The sequence below is a fragment of the Chiloscyllium plagiosum genome, unplaced genomic scaffold (genome assembly GCF_037043375.1).
Source record: "Chiloscyllium plagiosum isolate Xiang-an unplaced genomic scaffold, Cpla_swu_hap1 HiC_scaffold_15, whole genome shotgun sequence".
In the NCBI taxonomy this organism is placed as follows: Eukaryota; Metazoa; Chordata; class Chondrichthyes; order Orectolobiformes; family Hemiscylliidae; genus Chiloscyllium; species Chiloscyllium plagiosum.
In genome coordinates, this window is record NW_028270153.1 from 72,358,177 (window position 1) to 72,380,557 (window position 22,381).

General features: G+C 42.1%; 1 protein-coding gene across 4 annotated transcripts in view; it reads left to right on the plus strand.

The window, feature by feature from the left end:
• bmp7b (bone morphogenetic protein 7b) overlaps nt 1–22,381 on the plus strand; it is a 151,962-nt gene that overhangs the window by 106,233 nt on the left and 23,348 nt on the right. For all 4 annotated transcript variants that reach the window (XM_087995023.1, XM_087995025.1, XM_087995024.1 and 1 more), the window contains exons 3-5: nt 9,610–9,758; nt 13,609–13,806; nt 21,917–21,993. In XM_087995023.1, the coding sequence (XP_087851149.1) occupies nt 9,610–9,758; nt 13,609–13,806; nt 21,917–21,993 (424 nt within the window). The remainder of the gene's footprint in view (nt 1–9,609; nt 9,759–13,608; nt 13,807–21,916; nt 21,994–22,381) is intronic.

Genomic DNA, 22,381 nt, shown 5'->3' on the forward strand with positions numbered 1-22,381 from the left:
AGCCATGATTATATTGAATGGTGGTGCAGGCTCAAAGGGCAGAATTGCCTACTCCTGCACCTATTGTCTATTGTCTATTGTGTCATGTGCAAACCTAGCAACGATGCACTTAGTTCCAACATTCACATCATTAATGTATAGTGTGAGTAGTTGTGCTCCCAACACTGACGTCTACAGAACTCCACTAGTCTACAGTTGCCATCCTGAAAAAGACCCCTTTCATCCCAATCTCTGTCTTCTGCCAGTTAGCCAATCCTCTATCCATGCCAGTATCTTGCCCATAACACCATGGGCTCTTTTCTTATTCATCAGTCTCCTATGTGGCCTTCTGGAAATCGAAATAGATCATATCCAATGGCTTTCCTTTGTCTAACTTGCTTGTTAACTCCTCAAAGAATTCTAACAGATTTCGCAGACATGATCACCCCTTGATGAAGCTATGCTGACTTTGCTCTATTTTACCATGCCCTTCCAATTACTACACAATTTCAACTGTTACAATGGACACTGAAATCTTACTAATGATCAAGGCCAGGCTAACCAGCTATAATTTCCTGCCTTCTGACTCATTCCCTTTTTAAACAGGGGTGTTACTCTAGTCATTTTCCAGTCCTCTGGGGCACTCTAGTGATTCCTGAAAGATCACCTCTAATGCCTTAATAATCTCCTCAGATAGCTCCTTCATAACTCTGGAGCATAATCCAGCTGGTGCAAGTGATTTATCCAACTTCAGACTTTTCAGATTCCCCAGTACCTTCTCCTTAGTGATGGCCACTATGCTTACCTTTGACCCCCAACTCTCTTGAAGTATGTTGCTGGTGTCTTCCACTGTGAACATTGATGCAAAGTACCTATACAGTTCCTCCGCCATTTCTTTGTTCCCCATTGCTACTTCGCCAATCTCATTTTTCAGCAATCCAATGTATATTCTTGCCTCTCTTGACCTTTTTCTAACTAAAACACGCTTGCAATCTTCTTTCCTACTATGAGATAGCTTACTGTAATATTTGATCTTCTCCCCCTTTATTGCTTTTTTTGTTGTCCTCAGCTGGTTTTTAAAGGCTTCTCAATTCTCTGGTTACCCACAAATCTTCACCATATTGTATACTTTTTCTTTTGCTTTTATGCTGCCCTGACCTCCCTTGTCAGCTAATGTTGCCTAACTGTCCCCTTAGTATGTTTCTTCTTCCAAGGAATGAATTACTGTTGTGCCTCCTGAATTAACCCCAATAAACTCCTGGCATTGCTGCTCCACTGTATTCCCTACCAGGCTCTCCTTCCAATTAACTGACCAGCTCTGCTCTCATGTCTTTGAAATTCCCTTTACTCAATTGTAATATTGTTACATCTGATTCTAGTGCCTTCCTCTCAAACCACAGGGTGAATTCAATCATATTATGGTCACTGCCCCTCGGGGGATTCGTTCAAGTCAACCTCCCTAACCAAGTCTGTCTCATTACACATCATCAAATCCAGAATTGCCTATTCACTTGTGGACTCTACCACAAGCTGCTCCCAGAATCATCTTGTAGACATTTTACAAATTCCTTTTTTTGAGATCCATTACCAACCAGATCTTTTTCAGTCCACCTGCATATTGAAATCCCTTGTAATTATTATAACAGTGCCTTTCTTAAATGCCTTTTCTATTTCCTGATTTATGTTCTGTCACACATCCTGACTGCTGCTAGGGGGCCTGCACACAACTGCCATCAGGGTGTTTTTTTCCTTTGCAGTTCCTCAACTCTACCCACAAAGATTCTGCGCCTACTACCCCAATATCACTTTTTGCTATTAATATCTACATACCCTTGCAGTTTCCTTATGTACTCATCACAACATGTCCTGCCACGTATTCTTGTATCATCAGCAAATCTGGCTACATTACATCTGTCTCCTCCTCCAAGTCATTAAAATAGATGCTAAGTAATTAAGACCCCAGGACTGATACTAGCGGCATTGCATGAGTTATATCTTTTAAATGTGAAAACAATCCACTAATTCAGCATCTTTGTCTTCTATGTGTTAAGCAATCCTCAATCCATGCAAATACATTAACCTTAACACCATGAATTCCTATCTGGTACAATAATTCTTTAACGTGTCACCCTACTGAATGTCATCTGTTGATCGACACCCACATCTTCTCATATCACTGTTTCCCATGATGGTGTAGGGATACCTACAATGCTGTTAGGAAGGGAGTCCTGAATTTTTGACCCAGTGATAGCAAAGGAATAGCAAAGCATCGGGATGATGTGTGGTTTGAAGGAAGACTTGCAGTTGATGATGTTCCCATGCACTTACTGCCCATGTTCTTCTAATTAGTAGAGGTTTTAAGTTTGGAAGACACTGTTGGAGGAAGTTTGGTCAGTTGCTACATTGCATCTTGTAAATAAAATATAAATTATATTTTTTAATCAATCTGTTTGAATACCTAATGACCTGACTCTGTGGCCAACACATACAGTCATAGAGATGTACAGCACAGAAACAGACACTTTGGTCCACCTCGTCCATGCTGACCAGATATCCCAACCCGATCTACTCCCATTTGCCAGCACTTGGCCCATATCCCTCTAAACCCATCTTATTCATATACCCATCCAGATGCCTTCTAAATGTTGCAATTGTACCAGACTCCTCTGGTAGCTCATTTGATATACCTCTGCGTGAAACATTTGCCCCTTAGGTCTCTTTTATGTCTTTCCCTTCTCACCCTAAACCTATGTACTCCAGATCTGGACTCCCCCACCTCAGGGAAAAGACTTTGTCCATTTGTCCTATCCATGCCCATCATGATTTTATAAACCTCTTTATGATCACCCCTCAGCCTTCGTGCTCCAGGGAAAACAATCCTAGCCTATTCAACCTCTCCCTATAGCTCAAATCCTCCAAACTTGACAACATCCTTGTAAATCGTTTCTGAACCCTTTCAAGTTTCACAACATCCTTCCAATAGGAAGGAGACCAGAATTACATGCAATACTTCAAATGTGGCCTAACTAATATCCTGTACAGCCGCAACATGACCTCTCAACTCCTATCCTTAATGCACCGAACAAAAAAGGAAAGCATATCAAATGCCTTCTTCACTATCCTATCTACCTGCGACTCTACTTTCACTCCAAGGTCTCTGTTCAGCAACACTCCCTAGGACCTTACCATTAAGTGTATAAGTCCTGCTAAGATTTGCTTTCCCAAAATGGTGCACCTCACATTTATCTAAATTAAATTCCATCTGCCACTCAGCCCATTGGCCCATTTGATCAAGGTCCTACTGTAATGTGAGGTAATCTTCTTCGCTGTCCACTACACCACCAGTTTTGGTGTCATCTGCAAACTTACTAACTGTACCATTTATGCTCATCTCCAAACCATTTATATAAGTGAGGTAAAGTAGTGGACCCAACACTGATCCTTGTAGCACTCCGCTGGTCAAGGGCCTCCAGTCTGAAAAACAACCCTCCACTACCACCCTCTGTCTTCTACCTTCTAGCCAGTTCTGTATACAAATGGCTAGTTCTCCCTGTATTCCATGCGATCTAATCTTGCTAACTAGCCTCCCATGGGGAACCTTGTCGAACGCCTCATAGATCACGTCCATATAGATCACGTCCACCACTCTGGCCTCATCAATCCTTTGTTAATTCTTTGAAAAAAACTCAATCAAGTTTGTGAGACATGATTTCCCACGCACAAAGCCTTGTTGACTATCCCTAATCAGGCCGTGCCTTTCCAAATACATGTAAATCCTGTTCCTCAGGGTTCCCTACAACAACTTGCCCACCACTGACGTCAGGCTCACTGGTCTATAGTTTTGAAGTGGGATTTATACCCTGACATTCTGGTCCAGCGGTAGGAATACTACCACAACAACATAAATTTCTTTGATACCGCTGATCTATTGTTCTCATTGAGTCTTTACTTCTAGTATAAATCAGGTGGCCTTCAACTGCAAGATTGAAATCGGAATTAGGGTAGTTGAATTATTCAGCTATTTTCCAATCCACCTATTTCAGGTTATTACATACCTCTGGAGCAGTGGGGACTTGAATCCAGGCCACTTGACTCAGAGATAAGAACACTAGGACTACACCACAAGACTCCAAAGTTGAGTTTTTATTTGTATGTTTTTCCTAATCAGTTTTTCAGTGATGTTACTACACACCTCTGGAGCAAGTGGGACTTGAACCCATATTTCCTGGCCCAAAGGTAGAGATAGTACCACTGCAACATAAGAGCCCCAAGTTGAGTTACTTGGTTTTGTGAATAAAATCAGACACAGGTGACAAATTATGGCAAGCCCTGCTGAGGTGCACTATCGGAAATGTTATTTTTATTATTGCATCAATAAACACATCTCAACTGAATATTAAACACTGAAGCTTTGCCGCCAAACCTTTGTATAGGTCACTAAAACCAACACTGCTTTGTTTTCCTTGAAAGGCACATTTATCAGTTTACAGTTTAAAAAGTATACACTTACTACTATTGTGGGGATGATGCACTGTGCTGGCAAGTTGTGAATATTTTCCATTTACTGCGATCCTCAGTTTTAAGTGAATGGAGTAAACATCCACACGTGATCACATCTGCATTGAACTTTGAAAGATGGTACAAGGCTGCATTTGATTTGATATCAATCCAAACTGACATTTTAAAGCCAAAGCGATATGAGATTAAAGAATTCAGTTCCTGACTATTAAATATTTAAGCTGACTATTGGGCACTATGTGTAGTGCACAGTAAGTATCAAATATTCAATAGATATCACAAAACTAGTTGTATAATACTGACTGGCTGTACATTATGGAATGGATGTATTTCACTTATTGGCATAATAGGTCATTAGACTTGTTATAGACACTGTCCAGCACTTGTGTGGTATGTTTATCAAACCAGGCCTAGATTTTATCTAAGACATCCAGCATGAGGGCAGGAACAGATTTGTTCTCTGAAAAATTCCAAATGGAAACAAGTATTTTGCAATGATCAATAAAAATCCCTGCCTTGATCTTATACTGGAAGACAATGTCATTGATGAAGCAGCTGAATTTGGTTGGGCCTCAAACAACATCCTGAGGAACTCCTATAATGATCTCCTTGGGCTGAAGTGACTGACCACCAATGACCATAAGCACCTAGACAGGGGACAAACCGTCTGCAACACAAATTCCCAGCTTGGCGAACAGAACCACAACAACGAGCTACAAATCTTCTCACCATAAGCACCTTCAATTGTGCTAGATATGGTTTCAACAAATAGAGAGATTCCCCCCAATTTCCAATTAACCTAAATTATACTGGAATTCCTTGATTCCACAAAGCAGTCATTCCACCTCCAGAATTCAGCTCTCTTATCTTGGTTTGTACCAAGGCTGTAATGAGGTCAGGAGCCAAATGGTCCTAGAAGAATCAAAAATGAGCATCAATGAAGAGATTATTGTGGATTATTGAGCAGTCATTGGCAAGGCTGGAATAGTCCTGTCTTGTGTGGACAGAATGTAGGAAAAACCCATCTAGTCCATGAATAATCTTTAGAGAAGGAAACTGCCATCTATATGTCAAGTGGACTACACGTGACTCCTGATCCACAGCAATGTGGTTGACTGTTAACTGCCCTCTGGAATGGACCATAAACGCTGGCCTGGCCCTTATAGAAATGAATAAAATGGTTTGCAAAACTATGCGCTACAAAAGAATCTGGATTTTCTGGTACACGAATCACAGGAATTTAGCATGCATGTAGAACAAGTGATGAGGAAGGCAAATGGTATGTTGTTGTTTATTACAAGGACAATGGAATTTAAAAGTAGTGAAGTTTTGCTACAGTTGGATGGTGTGTTGATGAGATCAAATTTAAAGGACTGTATACAGTTTTGGACTCCTTATTTGAGAAACAGCTAATAAGAGAAGCAAGTCAAAAAAGGTTTATTTTGTCTCATTCCTGGGATATTGGTCGGAGAGGTTGTGCATGTTGGGTCTGTATCAGAGATATTTTAAAATAATGAGAGGTGGTCTTGTTCAAACTCATAATATTCAGAAAGGAACTAACAGGGTGGATGCCAAGAGGATGCTTCCCCTTATGGGAAAGATTTGAATTAAGTGACGCAGTTTGAAAATAAGGTTCTTCACAAAAGACATGACCCACTGTCACTGGTTTCTATACATATAGAAGAAGAACGATACCACTTTGACTGGGACAACACACACTGGGACAACACACAGGTGAAACAAAGACATGCATGAGAATTCATAGAGAAATGGCATTCTAACCAGATCTCCAACAATAAACACATCGATTTAGATCCTATCTACCTTCTCTTGAAAAAAAGAAATGGAAATTACATCACCCACCTTAAGAAACCAAGACCTATAGATAGAGAGGTGAGATATAGCACCAAGTGCTTCACTGGAGACTCCTACTAATGATGTAACCTAATATGGCAATGAAACATCTGAAAACAAACCTTCAAGCTCAGCGAGCAAACTTACATACTTATTATCAACCTGAGCTACAAATCGTCTCAAAAATTTATAAGGTTCATTTATTTAAGACTGGAATTAGGGGGCTGTCTTCACACAGGGAGTCACTGACTTGTGGAATTCTTCTCAGCAGAGAACAGTGGAGGAAGAATAATTGGATAGTGTTAAGCCTGTGCCAGAATTTCTGATTGACGTGGGAGTCAAAGTGTATCGGGGGATAGACATGAGAGTGGAGTTGAGGCCAGAATTTGATCTATCATGATCTTATCAAATGGTGGGCCAGTCTAAAGGGACCAAATGGCCTACCCTTGCTCCTAATGTGTATGTTTAAATCTCAGCTATGTAGGGTAGAATTTCAACATGTGGGATAACACAAAACTTGGATTTGCTGTAAACGCTGAAGAGGATAGTGATAGTTTTAAAGTGGAAATACAGAGGCTGGATTTTTAGTGGTATCCTCCTTTGATTTAGTGGAGCTTGCCCTTAGAGATTTAGACTGCCTTTAAGAGCTAGTTATCAGGTAGACTATGTTCTCACACAGTATGGCCCTTGTTTTATCACAAGTCTGTCAGCAACATAGATTCTATTTTGCTGCTCATGGATATGAAAAGATATCACAATGTTATACTCTGCAGCCACTATGTGCGCTAGAAGAGGGAATGAATGTTTAAGGTGGTGGGTACTACGCCAGTCAAGCATGTTGCTTTGTCCTGGATGGTGCCAAGCTTTTTCAATGTTGTTGGAGCTGCATTCATCCAGGCATGAGGGGAGTATTTCATCACACACCTGACTCCTGCCTTGTACCTGTGGGCAGGCTTTGGGGAGTCAGGAGGTGAATTAATTGTTACATAATTTCCAAAATTTGACATGCTTTTGTATCCAAATAGCACGGTCCACCATACAGTAGCAACATGGCAGATCTGATTGTTTCCACTCTCTTGTTAATTATAACCTTTGACTCCACTGTGGTCAAAAATCTGTCTCATTCAGCTTTGTATATATTCAGTAACTCAGCCTCTAACTGTTTTCTGCAGACATGAATTACAAAGATGATTGACCCTCTGAGAGGAGAAATTGCTCTCATCTCTGTCTTAAATGGAAAACACAATATTTTATAACAGTGCTCCTAATTCTAGATTCACTCACAAGTGGAAACATCTTCTCAGCATCCACCTTCTCAAGTCTCCTCAGAGTCTTATATTTCAATAACATCACCTCTCATTCTTCTAAATTCCAGTGACTATCAGCCAACTTGCTCAACATTTCCTCATAAGGCAACGCCTTTAGCTCAGGAATCAGCCAAGTGAACCTTCTATGAAGCGCTTCAAAAGTAATAGTGTTCTTCCTTCAGGAGACTACGTCCCCTTGTGTTAGCCTTCACCATCTAAGGAAAAAGGCTCTCAAGTCCAACCTATCTAACTCAATGATTATCTTATACATCTCAATTAAGTCACCTCTCAACTTTCTTCTCTCAAATGAAAACAGCCTCAAAGACATTCCTTCTATACCAGGCAACATCCTAGCAAATTTCCTCTGAGCCCTTTCCAAAGCTTCCTTCCTGTAATGCGGTGACCAGAACTGTATGCAATATTCCAGGTGTGGCCTTACCAGTGTCTGTACAGCTGAAGCATGACCTCATGGCTCTGAAACTCAACCCCCCTACCAATAAACAACAACAGATCATATGCCTTCTTAATAACCCTAACAACTTGGATGGCAACTTTCAGGGATTTATGCACCTGGACACCGAGATCTCTCTGTTCATCTACATTGCCAAGAATTTTACCATTAGCTCAGTACTCTGCATTCCTGTTACTTCTTCCAAAGTGAACTACCTCACACTTTTCTGCATTAAACTCCATTTGTTACTTCTCTGCCCAGCTCTGCATCTTATCAATGTCTCTCTGTAACCCACAACATCCTTCAGCACTATCCACAACTCTACTTACCTAAGTGTCATCTGCATATTTACTAACTCATCCTTCTACGCCCACATCCAGATCATCTATAAAAACGACAAAAAGCAGTGGTCCCCAAACAGACCCTTGCAGCACATCACTGGTAACTGAGCTCCAGGATGAACATTTTCTATCAACCACCACCCTCTGTCTTCTTTCAGCTAGACAATTTCTGATCCAATTCACTAAATTACCTTCAATCCTGAAACTCTATTTTGTTCAATGGTCTACTGAAGGGAACCCTATCAAATGCCTTACTGAAGTCCATTTCCACCACATCAACCACTTTACCTTCATCCACCTGTTTTGTCATCTTCTTGAAGAACTCAATAAGGTTAGTTAGGCATGGCCTACCCTTCACAAAACCATGTTGACTATCTCTAATTAAATCAAATTATTCCTTTCCAGTCTATATATGATCTCACCAATGTCATTTCCAACTATAGCAAGACCTCTCTACAATAGATTTAATCTCCCATGCAACACAAGCCGACATGCCATTTTCTTTCCTAATTACGTGCTGTTTCTGAATGCTAACATTTTGTGATTAATATACTGAAACACTCAGACCCCTCTGTACTAATTCTGTTTCCATGCACAGAGGCTGCCTTACAGGCTAAGTATTTCCAGCAGCTTCTGAATTAAGATTTTCAGTATTCGCAGTATTATACTTTCTTTATAAAGGAAGCTTAGTTGGATTATCTTTTTTGCTGGAGATGGTCATTGCCTGACCCATGCCTGGCTCTTGCCACTTATGAGCCCCTGCATGTTGCCCAAGTTTGGGCATAGGCTGCTTCTGTGATGCTTTCTGAGGAAGTGTGAAATTGTGACTTATAAAATTGTACAAATATTTATGAACATTCGCACTCTGACTTTCCATTGAAGGTAGGTCATTAATCAAGCATCTGAAAATTTTGGAGACTTAAGACATACCTTGAGGAACTCCAGCACTGGTTTTCTGTGGCTAAAATGATCGATATCTAAGAACCACAATCATCTTCCTCGCTGCTCGGTAAATCCCAGCCAGCAGAGGTGCCATTGAAGAAATGTGTACTAAGTGAAATATGTATTTGGGACTAACCTAAAATAAATTAAGAACTAAATGAGGTAACCTTTTCATACAGTTTACCAAGAAATTGCATATGGCTTTATTTTCTTTCAGTGAGTCCGACTTGTTTCCCCTGGATTCTAGGACTATCTGGGCTGCAGAGGAAGGGTGGTTGGTATTCGATATTACAGCCACAAGTAATCATTGGGTCGTGAATCCAAACAATAACCTAGGTCTTCAGCTCTTTGTGCAGACAACAACTGGTAAGATTCAGACTCTGGCACTGTTGGCTATCCTACCTTTGCATTATAGGAAAGTGTTTTAACCAGAAATTTTTAATTGTATCTGAACTTTCGCTTTCAACTTTACTGCTTTACATGTGTCTGAAACTGTACCTTCACCAGGATCCACATTTTGCATCTGAACGATTAGCTTTAACCTAACCTGGGAGGTTTTGTAGGTCTTGTACAATGCTTGCAGCTTCCCCTTGGGAGCTTAATTAAACTTTAAACTTACCCTTTATATGCATTCAGCTAAACTTGGAAAGGCCACGATGAACTTCCTTCTTAAACCACTGTAGTCCATGTGGTGTAGGTGCACCCACAGTGGTGTTATAAAGGATCTTGATTCAGTGTCAGTGAAGGAATAGTGATATTTCCAAATCAGAATGATGTACGGTTTGGAGAGGAACTCACAGTGGTGGTGTTCACATGTATCTTCTGCTCTTATTATTGTAGGTGGTAGGGGACACAGGTTTGGAAAGTGGGTTAAAGGAGCCCTGAAATTGTTGCAGTCCACCTTGGAAAAAGAACACACTGCTGTCACTCTGCATCTGTAGTGGAGGATGTGTGTATTTAAGGAAATAGATGGGGTACAGATCAAGTGGGCTGTTTCATCCTGGATGGTCCCAAGCTTCTTCAATGCTCATGGAGCTGTACTCATCGAGGCAAGTGGGCAGTATTCCTGATGAAGGGCTTCGGCCTGAAACATTGATTTCCTGCTCCTTGGATGCTTGGATTTACCTGCCGTGCTTTTCCAGCAACACACTCTCAACAGTATTCCTTCAGAGTCCTGACTTTTGCCTTGTGAATGATAGACAGACTCTGAGGAATTAGAAGGAGAGTTATTTAGATTAGATTCCCTATAGTGTGGAAACAGGCCCTTCGGCCCAACAAGTCCACACCAACCCTCCAAAGAGCAACCCACCCGGACCCATTCCCCTACATTTACTTCTGACTAATGCACCTCATACGATGCACAATTTAGCATGGCCAATTCACCTAACCTGCACATCTTTGGACTGTGGGAGGAAACCCACGCAAACACGGGGAGAATGTGCAAACTCCACACAGACAGTTGCCCAAGGCAGGAACTGAACCCAGGTCCCTGGTGCTGTGAGGCAACAGTGCTAACCACTGAGCCAACGTGCCACCTCTGTGTATTTGCTACAGAATTCATAGCTTCTGATCTCCTCATCTAGCCACAATATTTGAGACTGGCCCAGTTCAGTTTTTGGTCAATGATAACCCCAAGGATGTTGATAGTGGGGGATTCGGTGATGGTAATACTAGTGATTGTCAAGGGGTGATGGTTAGATTATCTTTTACTGGAGATAGTCATTACCCAGAACGTGTCTGGCACAAACATTATTTGACACTTGTCAGCTCAAATTTGGATATGGTCTAGATTTTGATGCATTTGAATACAGACTGCTTCAGTTCCTGACGAGTTGTGAATGGTGCTGAATACTATGCAATCATCAGTAACCATTCCCACTTCTGACTTATGATAGAGGGAACGTCATTGATGAAGCAGCTGAAAATGGTTCGGTCTAGGACACAATTCTGAGGAACTTCTGCAGAGATGTCCTGAAGCTGAGATGATTGGCCTGTAATAGCCACTATAACTTTCCTTTTTGGCAAACTGTAACTGCAACCAGATGAAAGGGTTTCCTTTATTTCATATCAACTTCAATTTTTCCATTGCAGTCACTCTCTCATCACTTCTGGAATTTAACTTTTTTGCCTGTGCTTGAAGCAAAACAGTAATGAAGTCTGGAGATGAGTGGCCTTGGTAAGATTCTAAACTGAGGATTGGTGTAAGCAGGTTATTGCTGAACAAGTGCCACTTGATAAAAAGTTTTGTTGTCAACGCTATCACTTTACTGGTGACTGCGAGGAAGACGATGAGACAGTAATTGGCCATATGGGATTGGTCTGTTGTTTGTGGGCTAGACCTACCAGTGCAGTTTTCCAATTTGTTATAGCTGTAATGGAACAGCTTGGCTCAAGTTGCAGCTAATGCAATATCCAGTGTGTTTAGCTGTGTTTTTTTAAAAATGAATTGAATTAGCCAAAGACTGGCATATGTAATGCTGGGGATCTCAGGAGGATGCAGTGATGGATTATTCACTTGGTACGGGGGCTGAGAACGGTTGTGAATGTTTCAACCTTGCCTCCTCCACTGAGGGGCTGGCCTCCCAATATGAGGTAAAGCTCCTCCTGTAGTTAGTTGATGAATTGCCACCACTATTAGATTAGATTCCCTACAGTATGGAAATAGGCCCATCGGCCCAACAAATCCACACCGACCCTCCGAAGAATAACCCACCCAGACCCATTCCCTACATTTAGATTAGATTACATTACATTACAGTGTGGAAACAGGCCCTTCGGCCCAACAAGTCCACACCGACCCACCGAAGTGCAACCCACCCATACCCCTACATTTACCCCTTACCTAACACTATGGGCAATTTAGAATGGCCAATTTACCTGGCCTGCACAACTTTGGATTGTGGGAGGAAACCAGAGCACCCGGAGGAAACCCACACAGACACGGGGAGAATGTGCAAACTCCACACAGACAGTTGACTGAGGCTGGAATCGAACCCAGATCCCTGGTGCTGTGAGGCAGTAGTGCTAACCACTGAGCCACCGTGCCACCCCGAATTGATAACTGAATTTGTAAGGACTACAAAGCGTAGGTCTGTTGTCTATGGAATCACTTTCCTTGTCTACTGTTTGGCATGTAAGTAGGTCAGTATTGTAGCTTCATAAAGTTAGTACCTCCTTTTTTGATACGCTTGTATTGCACAAAATCACAGAACAGTTGGAGCACAAAAGAAAGCCAGTCATCCCATGGCGCATGCATTGGCTCTTCAAAGGAGCAAATAATCTGGCACCAGTCCCATTTTTTTCTCGACCCTGGCTTCTCCCTGTAGCTGTGCACCTTCTTCCTTTCCATATGTTAATCTTAACTTCCTTTTGGAAAGAATGTTTCAATTGAACCTGCCTCCACTACACTGTGAGGGAGTGCATTCCAGATTCCAATTACTTGCTGCATCCTGCACTCTTCATTGAACCAAGTTGATCTTATGGTTTAATGGTGATGGAGACTGAGGAAAATGCTGGTCACTGGGATTGTGGTTGAACACAATTCAGTTGCTGCAGATGCAGAAAAACTTCAGGATTTCCTGGATTTCATAGCATTTTACAGTACCGAGAATATTGCTATGTCATTACTAAACCATCCATGCAGCTGAGGGTAGTTCGGACCATTTAAGGTATAATAGGCATTTCTGAATCAGATATTTTTAAATGACAATCAATAATTGTTTCATGATCACCACTGAACTAGCTTTAAATTCCATATTTATTCATTGAAATAATCTCCACCTTCAAACCATGATCATACTGAATGACAGAGCAGGCTCAAAGGGCTGAATGTCTACTCCTGCTCCTGTTTTCTATATTTGTAATCCAATAACCCAGAAGCATTAGTGTGAGCATTTGAATTACTAGCCCAGTGACATTACTGTTGCATAACTTGCACAATACTGTTATTTTGTGAATTAGTATAATTGAATTCAGAACACTATGCTACTTTCTACAGTAAGATATCATTTGTTTATTGAAATTATTGTTTTTAATTGAATTTTATTTTCTACTCTTTAGATGTTTGGAACCTATCCAATCGACTTCCATTCTAAATCATACAAACTGTTCACTAATTTGCATGGCTTTCCAGGAATGTAATCCCACAAATAGCAAGACTTTACTGCATATAACGTTATGCGAAATGGTAATCTTAATGTATGTTTTTTCTCAAAAGGGCAGAGTGTCAATCCAAAGATGGCCGGTCTGATAGGGAGACTTGGGCCTCAGACTAAACAACCATTCATGGTTGCCTTCTTCAAAGCCACTGAGGTTCACATCCGCAGTGCAAGATCAGCAAGTAGTAAACAGAAGAACCAGGGCCGTTCTCGGTCTTCTAAGAGTCAGGAATCTTTCAGAGCAACCAGTTTAACAGGTAGATATTCACTGTTCTTGCAGTTCTAATGTTACAAATCTATTTTTACATGCCCAACCCAAAAGGTAACACAGTAGTGACATTTCTGCTGTTAAACATTTGAATTTAAAAATAATCAGAAAACCAGGCAGCTTATTGTAGTTCAGACTTTGATATCAGATGGCATGTTGGGTGTATTTTTAACAGAGTTTGTGTGGCACTTCAGAAGAGAGTCGAGCCAACTTGAGTATCTTCAGTCAATGGGCAAAAGTTGTTTTGCAAGATCAGACTTGGATGTATAACAACTAGGGTGCTAATTTTCATTATAGGCTAATATACAATGATGGGAGAATTTACAGATTTATAATCTTGATCTTTAAAAATAGAAATCTACAGTGGGGGATGGGTGGTGGTCTGGATTGGAGGTCTAGCCAAGACAAGAGTGTTGAGGCTACCAAATTTTAAGATGGACTGGGTGGAAAGTCTGCCTCGGAACTCCAGGGAACTGTCCAAAATTGAATTACTGTAATAAAGGTAAATGATCAGATCCACCCTCATCTGCACACATTATTCATCCCTATATATGCCAGAACATGCTGCATAAGACCCTTCACCCATCTCACATGATTCCCACATTCTGTGAGACACTATTCTCCTCTACATACCCGCTATGACCCCTCATTCCCCAGTACCATACTAAGCAAGTCAACCCAAAGTCAACCCATACTTCCATCGCCGCTCATACACTCACGCCAACTTCCACCCATAACCCTTCCCACCTCAATCACCATGCTAATTCACCTCATGTCTGCAATTAAGCACACACGCAGGAAAAGAATGAAATTATATTGTTAAAAGATCTGTGCTGTAGACTGCACTCTATTAAACAACACACTTCCATTCACAAAAGCATATTTGGGCAAGTCATAGAGTCATAGAGATGTACAGCATGGAAACAGACCCTTCGTCCATGCCTACCAGATATCCCAACCCAATCTAGTCCCACCTGCCAGCACCCAGCCCATATCCCTCCAAACCCTTTTTTGAACAGTTCTTGATACCTCGTAACAGGTTTGATATACTTCTTCACAGGTCTTGACAGGTCTGGACAAGTTTGAAACTGTTTAACAGGTCTGAGTGGCTTGACATTTCTTAACAGTCCCTCACAAGTCTTTTTGTAAGTTTGACAGTTCCGATAGGTTTACGTGCCTTTCACGTATAACTGAAGATAATATTGGCAATCCCAAAGAGTACCTGAAATCCCCTCTCAAACAGTACCTGACCACATGGGATATTTCAGTTTTCCTAAAAAAGTACCTGGATATTCAAAATGCACTGAAAATCACTGTGAGCCGGTCTGTTCTGCACCCTGGGTTCTCTGCAGTGAGCTTACCAAACTGGCATCTAAATGACAGCTGTCTCTGAGAAGCATGAAGCCCAAGCTGTACCTACTCCTGCCCTATGGAAATGGGAAGTGCATAGTTTAAGGGCAGAATTGACTATTTTTGATGTCTCCCAACAATCTTGCCACAAAGGAAAGTCTCTCCGACTTGGCCGAGGGTTCTAATCTGGAAAGTCTAAAATCAGAAAATCACAAATGAAACACTCCAAGGCAGTGAAATCGTTACAATGTTAAACTAATATGTTTTGAAGGCTGCATACTTCAATAAATAGCCTTTCAAATTGAATTTCTAGCTCAGCAAGATCAGGTACTAAACTTTGCCAGTGTCAGAGCTCACTTAAAATTCTTTTGGTGCCTAGTTATTTGGGATGATTGAGATTATATGTTTAATTGCCTAATCCACATACTCAGATATTGCAACACCAAATCCTGCCTCCGCTGTTACACCCTTTAGTCATTTCGCACATTCTGACCACCAATTCCCCCATAACTGACTCCCTCTGACTCCCTTCTCCAATCCTAAGTCTCTCTTCCCATAGACTGACAGTCGCAGATCTAACTTCTGATCTCCCCATAATTCCTGACACCAATTTTCACTGAAATCCTCACTACGAATCTTGTTCTCCAGTCCCCTTGATCTCCCTCTCCAAGCCTTTTTGTGGTCCCTTCTAATTATCTGATCCTGATTTTACACACCAAATTCCTGACGCCAATCTCAACCCTTTAGTCCTGACCCGATCTCTCCATCCTCCTTGCCACCCAGCCCATTACCAAATGCCTTTTTTCTGAAACTTCCTGTCAAAACGCTGACCCTGATCTATGTACCTCCGTAATCCCTGATTCTGATTGCCATCCACCCAAACTCTGATCCCAATCACCCCCACTACTAAACATCTGACTCTGCTCCTGGCCCTTGGCATTACTGGCCATGTACTTTAATTCTAAACTGACTCAAGATTCTAACCTCACATGATCTCAGTTGAAATATTCAAGATCTCATTGGGAGATACCCCTCCCTCCCGACCCACCACTCCTCTTCCCCCCACCCTCAGCCAAGTATACAAACACAATTCCATGGCTTAGACATAAATCCAAAGTCTTACATTTTCTTCGAGACGATCATTTGACTGTCACTGGGGTTGGTATTCAGGGTTTCGAGTCATAGATTCATACAGCATGGAAACAGACCCGTCGGTCCAACTCATCCACGCCAACCAGACATTCCAATCTGACCCAATCCCATTTGCCAGCATTTGGCTCATATCTCCTTAAACTCCTCCTATTCATAGACTCATCCAGGAGCCTTTTAAGTGTTGTAATTGTACCCATCTCCACTGCTTCCTCTAGCAGCTCATTCCATATTCGCACCACCTTCTGCGTGACCCCTCAAGTCCTTTTTAAATCTTTCCACTCTCACCTTAAATCTATGCCCTCTAGTTTTGGACTCCCCCAACCATAGAAAAAAGACCTTAGCTATCCATCTTTTCCATACCCTTCATGATTTTATAAACGTCGACAAGGCCACAGGTGGTGGTTATTGCATCTTTCACAATTTCCTCCCTGGGGGATGAATGGCAATCTGAAATAGAACATAGAACATAGGACATTACAGTGCAGTACAGGCCCTTCGGCCCTCGATGTTGCGCCGCCCTGTCATACTAATCTGAAGCCCATCCCACCTACACTATTCCATGTACATCCATATGCCTGTCCAATGATGACTTAAATGCACTTAAACTTGGCGAATCTACTACCGTTGCAGGCAAAGCATTCCATACCCTTACTACTCTCTGAGTAAAGGAACTACCTCTGACATCTGTCTTATACCTATCTCCCCTCACTTTAAAGTTGTGTCCCCTCGTGTTTGCCGTTCCCATACTTGGAAAAAGGCTCTCCCTATCCACCCTATCGAACCTTCTGATTATCTTGCATGTCTCTATTAAATCACCTCTCAACCATCTGCTCTCTAACGAGAACAGCCTCAAGGCCCTCAGCCTTTCCTCGTAAGACATTCCTTCCATACCAGGCAACATCCTAGTAAATCCCCCCTGCACCCTTTCCAAAGCTTCCACATTCTTCTTATAATGTGGTGACCGGAACTGTACACAATACTCCAAGTGTGGCCGTACCATAGCTTTGTACAGCTGGTTCCGGAACTCAATCCCTCTATTAATAAAGGCCAAAACACTGTATGCCTTCTTAACAACCCTGTCAATCTGGGTGGCAACTTTCAGGGATCTGTGTACATGGACACCGAGATCTCTCTGCTCATCTGCACTCCCAAGAATCTTACTATTAGCCCAGTACTTTGCATTCCGATTACTTCGTCCAAAGTGTATCACCTCACACTTGTCCACATTAAACTCCATTTGCCAGCTCTGCATCCTATCTATGTCTCTCTGCAACCTACTACATCCTTCATCACTATCCACAACTCCACCGACCTAAGTGTCGTCCGCAAATTTACTAACCCACCCTTCTAAGCCCTCATCCAGGTCATTTATAAAAATGACGAACAGCAGTGGACCCAACACCGACCTTTGCAGTACGCCGCTAGTATCTGGAATGAGGCTGTTCAGTTATCCAGGATACGACTGAATGGTTTTGCAACCTTTTTTAGCATTTGGGATTCACACTATTACGTGTACAGAGGAACCTCGATTATCCAGCATTCGATTATCCGAATGTCGGATTATCTGGCAAGTTCACAATATCCTGATGCTCGGCTAAATTACGCTATCCAGCATTCAATTATTTGGAATTTGATTAACCGAACAAAATACTCCCCACCTGTGTCCTTCGGATAATCGAGGTTCCTCTGTACATGAAATTCCATGAGGTGGACCCCAAATACTAAAAAAGGTTGCAAAATCATTCAATCATCATCTATCATCATTTGTCTCTTTTCTATTATTGGAAATGACCATCTCTTACATAAGGAAAGTCATCTGTTTTCCATTCTAGCATGGCTATGCAAACCTATATACTTTTCCTCAGTGTGAGAAAGCACAAATCGATTTTGTTAGGATTTACCTGTCTAAATAGCTTGCCTTTTTGCCTTTAGCTCCTTGAATTCCCCTTTTATTCCTTCACATTGGCTTCCAGCTATTCACTATGTCAGTCCTGATTGAGCTATCTTTTAAATTCTTTCATGGAATGTGCGCATCGCTGACAAAGTGAGCAGTTGTTTCCCAAACCTAAAAACCCTAAAAGCTTCCTCAAGTAGATCAACCCCAGACATTTTGGAACCTGTGTCTTTATGACCTCTTGAAAAAAAAAATCCAAGGATAACATAACCTTGTTAAAGGAGCAGCATGATCACAAATTTAGTGGCTCACTAGCACACTTTGTAAGGCAGTTCATCTCCTCCATAGGCATTGTCAGAATTCTGCATTTATCTTGAATTGGATGTTATGGGATAAAGTTGAAGACTCTCTCATCAACAATGAATTGTGAATTAAGATACTCAACAACTGAGCATCTACACCCCTCCATGGGAGAGAATTTTAAAGGTTCACAACCTTACAATGAAGAAATTCCTCCTTGTATCTGTCTTAAACAATAAACCCTTTATCCTGATGTATCTTAGACTCTCCAACTGAGGGAAACAGTCCCCTAATATCTACCCTGTCAAGCCCAATCAGAACTCTAAATCTTTCAATGAAATCACCTCTCATTCTTTTAAACTCAGACAGCAAAAGCCCAATTTACTGTGCATTTCACAGGATAAATATCTTGTCCCAGGAATCACTCCAGTAAAAGTGGTTTTACTGTGTTCCTCTGCCATTGTATGATCAGTACAACAGCAGAAAAACAGCTGTTTGAATTGATTTTTAAAAATTATTTGCTGGGTGCCATGACCTGATTTCTTGTTACCTCCATAACATCAATGGGAAACTGTTTTGGTATTTGAGGCTTTGCTGAAGTTAACCAATTCCGATGAAGGCCTTTTGCCCAAAACGTCAACACACCTGCTCCTCAAATGCTGCCTGACCTGCTGTGTTTTTCTAGCAACACACTCTCGACTCTAATCTCCAGCATCTGCAGTCCTCACTTTCGCCTAAGTTAACCAATTGTCTGTCACAGTCGAAGATGTGGTGCTGGAAAACCACTGCCGCTCAGGCAGCATCCGAGGAACAAGAAAGTCGACATTTCAGCCATAAGCTCTCCATCAGGAATGAAGCTTGTGGGTCAAGGGGGCTGAGAGATAAATGGAAGGGGAGTGGGACTGGGGAGGAAGACAGCTGGGAATGCGATAGGTCGATTGAAAGTGATAGGTCGGAGAGGACCTAGGGTGTGCAGTGAGAGAGAGAGAGAGAGAGAGAGAGAGAGAGAGACTGAGATCCTTGTAGAGGGAGGAGGAGAACTTCTTCAAGGTAGGCAGCCTTGGAAGAGGCTTAGCAGTAGAGTCATAGAGATGTACAGCATGGAAACCGACCCTGTGGTCCAACCTGTCCATGCCGACCAGATATCCCAACACAATCTAGTCCCACCTGCCAGCACCCGGTCCATATCCCTCCAAACCCTTCCTATTCATATACCCATCCAAATGCCTCTTAAATGCTGCAATTGTACAAGCCTCCACCACTTCCTCTGAGGAGAAAGTGAGGTCTGCAGACGCTGGAGAGCAGAGCTGAAAATGTGTTACTGGAAAAGCGCAGCAGGTCAGGCAGCATCCAGGGAACAGGAGAATCGACGTTTCGGGCATAAGCCCTTCAGAAGGGGCTTATGCCCGAAACGTCGATTCTCCTGTTCCCTGGATGCTGCCTGACCTGCTGCGCTTTTCCAGCAACACATTTTCAGCTCCACCACTTCCTCTGGCAGCTCATTCCATACACATACCACCCTCTGCGTGAAAAACGTTGCCCTTAGGTCTCTTTTATATCTTTCCCCTCTCACCCTAAACCTATGCCCTCTAGTTGTGGACTCCCAAACCTCAGGGAAAAGACTTTGCCTATTTACCCTATACATGCCCCTCATAATTTTGTAAACCTCTATAAGGTCACCCCTCAGCATCCGACGCCCCAGGGAAAACAGCCCCAGCCTGTTCTGCCTCTCCCTATACCTCAAATCCTCCAACCCTGGCAACATCCTTGTAAATCTTTTCTGAGCCCTTTCAAATTTCACAACATCTTTCCAATATGAAGGAGACCAAAATTGCACGCAATATTCAAACAGTGGCCTAACCAATGTCCTGTACAGCTGCAACATGACCTCCTAACTCCTGTACTCAATACTCTGACCAATAAAGGAAAGCATACCAAACGCCTTACTCTGGTGCGGCCGCATCTGGAGTATTGTGTGCAGTTTTGGTCCCCATACTATAGGAAGGATGTGGAGGCACTGGAACGGGTGCAGAGGAGGTTTACCAGGATGTTGCCTGGTATGGTAGGAAAATCGTATGAGGAAAGGCTGAGGCACTTGGGGCTGTTTTCATTGGAGAAAAGAAGGTTTAGGGGTGACTTGATAGAGGTGTACAAGATGATTAGGGGTTTAGATAGGGTCGACAGTGAGAATCTTTTTCCACGTATGGAGTCAGCTATTACAAGGGGGCATAGCTTTAAATTAAGGTGGGGTAGGTATAGGACAGATGTTAGGGGTAGATTCTTTACTCAGCGAGTCGTGAGTTCATGGAATGCCCTGCCAGTAGCAGTGGTGGACTCTCCTTCATTATGGGCATTTAAACGTGCATTGGATAGACATATGGAGGATAGTGGGCTAGTGTAGGTTAGGTGGGCTTGGATCGGCGCAACATCGAGGGCCAAAGGGCCTGTACTGCGCTGTATTCTTCTATGTTCTATGTTCACTATCCTATCTACCTGCGACTCCACTTTCAAGTAGCTATGAACCTGCCCTCCAAGGTCTCTTTGTTCAGTAACACTCCCTAGGACCTTACCATTAAGTGTATAAGTCCTGCTAAGATTTGCTTTCCCAAAATGCAGCACCTCGCATTTATCTGAATTAAACTCCATCTGCCACTTCTCAGCCCACTGGCCCATCTGGTCAAGATCCTGTTGTAATCTGAGGTAACCCTCTTCACTGTCCAGTAGGAGAAAGTGAGGGCTGCAGATGCTGGAGATCAGAGTCAAAGAGTGTGGTGCTGGAAAAGCACAGCAGGTCAGGCAGCATCCAAGGAGCAGGAGAGTCAACATTTCAGGCATAAGCCCTTCGTCAAGAATGAGATTTGTTGGCCAAGGGGCTAAGCGATAAGTGGGATGGGGGTGGGCTGGAGATAAGGTAGCTTGGAATGCGACAAGTAGATGAATAGATGATCCTAGGTCCAAAAGTGTGGTGCTGGAAAAGCGTAGCCTGTCAAGTGCTAAGGCACTATTTCAAAGAATAAGAGAGTTACCCTGATGTCATGGACAACATCAATCTCTCAATCAATATCTCCAAAATAAATTAACTGACTGTTATCACATTGTTTTTTGTGGAAGCTTGTATACAAATTGATACTCACATTTTACACATTATAACAATGATGACACCTCAAAGAGTACTTTAACAATTGCTATGAAATGCAAGTTGTTTTCTTCTTTTCTTTTTGTCCTCTAACCTCTTCAGTCAGCAAAAATTGACTAGCTTCTTTCTATTTGAGAAGTGTGGGTGCCTTTGAACATACAGCTCCACCTGATCATTATCTGATGCAGGACCTTAGCAGAGATAATTGAGGCACAGCTCATCCTGATACTTAGTTGTTAATGGCCTCTATTTTTTACTTCTAACTAGAGAACGGTAGCAGTGACCAAAGGCAGGCCTGCATGAAGCATGAGCTGTATGTCAGCTTTCGTGACCTAGGATGGCAGGTAACTCCAGAATATAAAGAACTCTTTAAAATGTTTTCTTGTCTCTGTCCAAAATCATTTCAGAGGCAAGTTTCCAATTAGAATAGTTTTTTTTTATTTATTCTTGTTTCACCTTTTAGCCAGAACATCTCTTACAAAGAGCAAATTCTTCTACAACATGCATATAAGAGAGTTAATGCATCTTCCATTTGGAGCTAGCCAATTGTCCCCTTGAGAGATTTCCATCTGCTGTCAGATATTCATTTTATCTTTTAAATTCTCACTGAGATTAGTTAATATTCTTCTCATTCCTGGTTGTGATGGGCTTTATTGTGCAGAGTTTGTAACTTTGGAATCCCATTCAGACTTTTGCAGCTATGTTGGAGCATTCAATGTCAGTAGTCAGCTT